This window comes from Catharus ustulatus, chromosome Z (genome assembly GCF_009819885.2).
Source record: "Catharus ustulatus isolate bCatUst1 chromosome Z, bCatUst1.pri.v2, whole genome shotgun sequence".
NCBI lineage: Eukaryota > Metazoa > Chordata > Aves > Passeriformes > Turdidae > Catharus > Catharus ustulatus.
Window position 1 is genome coordinate 28,456,901 of NC_046262.2, and position 6,539 is coordinate 28,463,439.

Below are 6,539 nucleotides of genomic sequence, written 5' to 3' on the forward strand. Positions count from 1 at the left end.
TACTGCATATGCTATTCATTTTTTTACTGGAAATACTTCTTTTTATAATTCATCCAGGTAAATATTTACATTACAAAGCATTAAAAATCTTCATGGTTTTGTGTGAGGAAAATAATTTTATATTGAAACTTCATTTTAACAAAATTAAATAAGCAGAATTTTAGACAGACTGTAACCCTTCCTAGACTTAATTCTGGGACTGTATCATGCAAGATGCTGTATTGGTGCTTTTGTAATGGTTGCCAACACATACCTAGGATCACTTACTGATAATAATTCTCCTGAATTATTTTTACTGGATAGAAAAGCTATTGCATTCCTGCAACAGTAGTTCTGCCATCCAGTGTGACAAGAAGAATGCTGAAGCTGGAGGAACAATATGTCTGAAGTAACTGTGATACTCCATAAAGCGTTACTGTTTATCAGTTTTTGTAGGAAGTAGTTCAGAAATTCTGAGTCTTACTAAAGTAAGTAGTTTCTTTTTTCCCTTATGTTTCTGAGTGTTTTTGATAGGTGATGAATGCAGCATTGGTTCAGCAACCGACCTGACTGAAACAAGTTCTATGGTGGATGGAGACTGGACCATGGTGGATGAAAACTTCTCCAGTCTAAGTTTAACTCAGTCAGAGCTCGAGCAGCTCTCTCTAGAGCTGGCCAGTAAAGGGCCGCACAAGTCACAGGTGCAGCTGCGGTAAGTAATGACATGTGTGCCTTTGAGACTGAGAATTGCTGGCATGTGGCATTCAGAGAAAGAAACAATCTACACAATCACACTGTAGTTTTTGTCACGGGAGTAGAAAAATAAACAGCCTTTTTATCCATATAGGTACTTGCTGCATATATTCATGGAAGCAGGATGTCTGGATTGGTGTGTTGTCATAGGCCTTATTCTCAGAGAGTCTTCAGTTATCAACCAGGTTTTCAGTATCATGCAGTCCTCTGATATTGATGGAGAAATCTGTCAGAATATCAAGACTGGCCTAGATGCTGTTGACAAGTGGGCTTCAACGGATTGGTAAGTGTTACTGTCCACTTCAAATTCATTTGCGCTATAGATAGTTTGTTACATGAAAAGTAACTTTGCTTTATTACATCAGCCTTAGCTGAAACCTCACTTCTGAGAGTTGTAATCGAAGTAGGGAAAAAAAAACAACAACGAAACACAAACCAAACCAAAACAAAACCAAAGCAACCAGCTTTCCAACTTTTCTTTTTTATTAAGGTTGCATTTTTCTCTTTATTTAAAAGCATTTCTGCTTTTCAGGCACATGACAGAAGTACTGATTTTAATTAATTCATGGTGGTCTGTTCCATTCTCTTCTTAGCCCTGGGTACAAGCCATTTCTAAGTATCATCAAACCACAGATCCAGAAACTAAATGAAATAGTGGAAGAGCAAGTACAACCTGAAGCATTTCAGCCAGTGAATCCTTCCAAGGTTCCTGAACAAGTGAACCCAAGAGCTGAGGAAAGCAGGACTTCATCTAGCCATGGCACTAATCCTCAGAGTGATAGTGGCAGCAGCAATGCAAGCAGACATGAAGAGGACAAGGCTAAGACTGAAGATGAGGATTCATTTCAAGAAGGCAGTTATGACTGTGTTGTGTCTTAAATGGAAGGTGAACAACTTCCCAAGCATCAGGTGTGAAAGCAAGCAAACCAGCTCTTAGATCTGTTTTGGATTTGAACTCTTTTTTTAATTTTTTTTGTTTTGGTTTTTTAGTATTTCAATCTTTGACATTTTTAGTGGGGATAACTAAACACCAGTTTAATCTAATAATTTCAAAAGAAGGCATGACTCTTTTTTGATGCAATTGCCAGGCTGCAGCTTTACATTTTGATACGTTACATAGTGTTGGAGAGACAGTGAACATACATGGAAACAGATTCAGTCAATGTTCATCAGTACCTTTATATCACCAACACGTTCCGAAGAAACTACTTACATCTTGCTTGAGTTTAAAAGGCGAAGAGGGGATTAAATATAAAAACTTTTCTTTGTGGCTTGCCTGCCTAATAAATGTCTGATCAATGCAGTTTGGATTGGTTTGATACCAATATTTTGTATTAAAGGACTGTAAAATATACTGTATGTTTTTGTGAATAATCTTGTATAAATACTCAAGACTGTACCATATTTGGAGGTACCTATATGTATTTGCATGTTTCTAGATGAGTAGAAAAGTTAAAGCAGAGTTGCACTTCTTTCTGGATGAGGCATACTTTACTGACCTAACACTGACACAAGGTGGCTTACCTGTTTTTTACTGCCACTTAACAGATCTTGTAGTTGGGTTAAGGGACTGCTGAAGGTTATTTATTTCATTGTAAATTCTTTTCTGAAAAATGGATTTTTAAAATGTAAATAATCATCATATACTCTTGCTATGGAAAACTAGTTTAACAGCTCATACTTAAACATTTTTCAAACATTTTATAGTATGCATACTTCTAACTAAGACATATTTAACTTTCATACAATGTTATGAAAACCTGGCTGCAGAAGTCTGTTGCTTTGAGGTACTTATTTTTTCTAGCTGCTGTCCCTATGTAATAACTACCTGTAACAGTATTAATTAAGATATTAGCTTGTTTGTACTGTGCAATCTGAACAAAAATGCAACATTATTCATTTTATACATGATAAACTAGTTTATTTTTTATAACATCACTTGATTACTGACATGGACCAAACTAGTCATTGTAGGGTAGTTATAGCATCTGTTGCTTTTTTAGTGTAGTTACTAAATGCACATCCATTTAAAATCTGAAAATTAAGAATATTCACAATTAAGTTTTAAATGAATTGTGGTTTTCATCATCTTTATTTCTTTTGTAGATAAGATCAAGTGCTTTAAAATGTACAGATATAAAACTGTTGCTTTAGAATGGCTTTACTAAGCCAATACAACCAGTACAAGTGCAATAATTGCGAGTATTACGTGGAAAGCTGGAGCTATTACTGAATGCAACTTGAACTTCATTTTAAGAGTTGAAACTGAGGCTGAAGTTAGAGGAAAGAAACTCAGTCTGAGTCGCAGCATTAAGCTTATTCTGCATTGTAGCTACTGGTTACAGATAATGTCTATCATACCTAAAAGCCTGTTGTGACCTGACGTCAAAATTCATTATTGTTTTAAGGGGATAATACTTACTTAAAGCTTTTTTTTTATGATAAAGAAACCTGCTTAATCTATGTTAAAAGAAATAAAAACTGTGCTTCAAGTTAATACTTTTCTGTGGTTCTGTGGTAATGATGTAAGCCAAGCCTATCCTGGCCAGCGTTCTGCTGTTCAGGTTTTGGATCTGTGCAAGTAAAACATACATTAACTGATATATTAACATTCTTAATATTCATATCTTACTACTGTGCTACTGTTGTTTAGCAGGTAAATCTTTTTAGTTGTGAAATTCTAGAAGTTTGTACTTCTTCAGTAGTAATTATCTCTATGCAAATCTTACGTGCTAATTTTGTATTTTGATTTCACTGCTGTTATACTTGTAATTAAAAGACAAATGTATTCAATTTTACTTGAAGTTACTCCTGTGAAAAATAACTGCTTCTGACTTCAAGCCAGTCAGCTAGGGCATCTTAGAGGGACAAAGCTGTCAGAGAAACCATCTGATGAAGATTGGTTTTTATACACCTGCAGTTTGTTTTTTACAGATTGAAGGAATCAAACCTTTACCTTATTAGTGCATCTTTGAAGTTATGTCCACCTGCTGAAAAGAGATGTAGTGGGTTTGGGTGGCAAGGGTGTGGTAGCAAGGATGGCTGTGTCAGACAGAGCCAGTTCCAACAGCCACGGGGAAGCCTGTCAGCCAGCCTGGTGCCTCCTCTCTGTAATGTATTTAACAAGGGGTAAAGAATGCTGTGGGAGATGAGTGAGGAAGAGTCTTGCAAGCAGCCAGGCCCATAAAGGAGGAGCAGGAGGAGGTATTCCAGGCAGTGGAACAGAACTTCCCTGCAGCCTGTGGCTCTGTTACATTAAATTATATACTAACAGTCTTGCTATTAGCCTCTTACTGCTCTGGTACTGCTCAGCAGCTCAGTCCTTTTAGACAATGGGGAAGCAGGCTCTCCACCTGCAACCCACTGTGGAGCATGCTGTAGCAGATACCCAGAGTAGCTTCCTTGGAGCACCCACATTAAGCAGGTGAGCCCTGAAGGAAGCTGCAGCCCAAAGAACCCACGCAAGAGCAAGTTTCTGGCAAGAACTGTGGCCCCAGAGGATTTCATGCTGAAACAGTCTCTTCCTGAAGGATTACCCCAAAAAGAGGAGGAGCCACTTGGAAGTATTTTATGAGAGACTATCCCATGGAGTGGACCCCACGCTGGACCAGGGCAGTAATGAGGAGATGAAGCAGAGAGACTGACCGTGATCTGACCCTCAACTGACTATCCCCAGTTCTTCTACACCACTGTGAGAGAGAAGGTAGAGGAGTGAATTTGGGAAGAAGGGAGAGGTTGGGGAAAAATGTTCCATTACCATATTTTAATTAGTAATAAATTAATTTTCCAAAGTCGAGTTTGTTTCATCTGTTGTGGGTACCAGTGTGTAATGTCCACATCTCAACCCAGGTGTCAGAAGGCAGTTTGGTAGGTGCCCACCAGCTAGGAAGGGTTAACCTACCACAAAAGGTTTATTTATTTACCTGTAAATCTGCACTATTTTACTAAAGATTGGAAAAAGTGGCCACTTAACCAACTGAAGATCATAATCTCCCATCTTGTTGGAATTCCAACATGTTAACACTCTTTTCATTTTGTGTATCCAACTCACATAAAATTGGCTGATGTCAGATTTCCTCCTTCACAACAATTTGCATAATATTGTCAAGCTCTCTTGAACTGTTTCTCATCCTGTGCAACACTACCTCAGAAAAACAAGAACAATACATTATATTCCTTGCTGCCAATTTAACAGATCCTTTCACACCGGGTACACTTGCAAAACTGCTTCAATCAAGACACATTTTTGAAGGTAATTTCTCAAAATCACTTTTGTCAACCCAAGTAAGCTGATTTTTCCTCAGCATGTTTTAGGTCAAAGAAACCAGTTCAAATGGTTTTAGAGCCAAAGTGTCTCTAAGCTACAGGTCTGAGACCCACTGTTAAGTAAGCAGAAATACATTAATTCATAATCTAGCCAGAACCAGTACAAAGGAGGTCCTTTTCATAATAAATGGAGGGAAGAAGTTGTCTATGGCTATAATGACATTATAAAAGATGATAGGTAACTTGCTGAGGGTGGTAAGCTGGCTTGAACTGAAGGATGGATTTTCTACAATTAAGAGGAAACATAATGGTTACAGACACAACTTAATGTCTCAGCTTAATTTCCTGTTCTAGAGCTGAACACTGCTGAAGTACTCTAGTAGGCAGTGACAGGAATGGCAGCATCGGGTGAGTGGTGTAAGTTATCCCAGTGTTTAAGCAGAGAAAAGAGAGATGTTGGGTGTTCTGTTTATCACTAGCCCCTGAAATAAGAAAACTCCTTGGGATTACTTATTCAGAGAGCACTGAGAGAAGACTTTTAAGAGTCCACAGCTGGAGCCTGAAGCTACTAGCAGCAGACACAAGGTACCTAACTACTCTTTCCTTAATTTTTCAAATTGTTTCCTATCCAAAAAACTCCAAACCGCCCCCAAAAACCCCAACAAATGAATAAAACAAAAAAGCCCCAAACAATACAAAACAAGAACTTCAAAACAAAATGAAACCCAAACCATCCAAGCCCTCCCCTGAAGAAACCATCTCCAAATAAACTCTGCATGGGCGGCTAGATGATGACTTAAATTCATGTCTACACTTACTGGCTTTGAAGCTTCTATTTGTTCTATTCTCAGAACAGATTCAAAGAACTATTCCTTTTTAGATTAATTACTGCTAGTTCTTAAGACAGATTCTTTCCGCTTTCTGAAACTGAATCTGAAAAAAAAAAAAGAACCACTGATGCTTGACATCCTGCTTGAAATACAGACAGCAGTGTCTAGAGCTCCCTAAACTGGCTTGTACTTCCTGCTCGAGACTCTGCTTTAATGCTTAGCATGTTCTCAAGCTGCACCCACAGCTTTGACAGAACCATCTAGACTTGCAGCCCAACAGAACCTCTTCTACAGTGAACAGGGAAGCCTGGCTAATTTCTAAGATCAATTTATCCCCCAAGACTGACAGGGATTTTCACGAAGGTTAAGAATGCATGTTCTGTCTTCAAAATAGAAACCACAGTTACATAAATTGACACTAACCACAGAACACAGGTTTACTGATTTTGCATGTCTTCCTACCATTCTCCACCAAGACCACATACCAAGTTCTAAAATGCATCATCCTGCATCCAGATAATTACCAAAAGTCAGATTACATTTAGCCCTCAAAGGGAGAAAAGTACAGAACAGCTTTTGTTTGCTGTTCAGACAAACTGTTCTCCAGCTCTGTCCCACAACTAGCTCTGTATAGACTTGTTAGATCTTGTCCATTTGGTTAGTGTTTTTCCACAAGGACTGCAATCCAACCCAGACTGACAGATGTTAAAG

General features: G+C 38.2%; 1 protein-coding gene across 6 annotated transcripts in view; it reads left to right on the top strand.

Annotated features, from left to right (window-relative positions):
* The window catches only part of RIC1 (RIC1 homolog, RAB6A GEF complex partner 1), a 60,269-nt gene extending 56,739 nt beyond the window's left edge, over nucleotides 1–3,530 (top strand). For 4 of the 6 annotated variants that reach the window (XM_033085208.1, XM_033085212.1, XM_033085210.1 and 1 more), the window contains 3 exons: nucleotides 502–691; nucleotides 827–1,015; nucleotides 1,326–3,530. In XM_033085208.1, the coding sequence (XP_032941099.1) occupies nucleotides 502–691; nucleotides 827–1,015; nucleotides 1,326–1,611 (665 nt within the window). In that variant the 3' untranslated portion in view covers nucleotides 1,612–3,530. Of the gene's footprint in view, nucleotides 1–475; nucleotides 692–826; nucleotides 1,016–1,325 lie in introns of those variants that run through there. The other 2 variants (XM_033085211.1, XM_033085213.1) reach the window with 2 other exon arrangements.
* The last annotated feature ends 3,009 nt before the right edge of the window (nucleotides 3,531–6,539 follow it).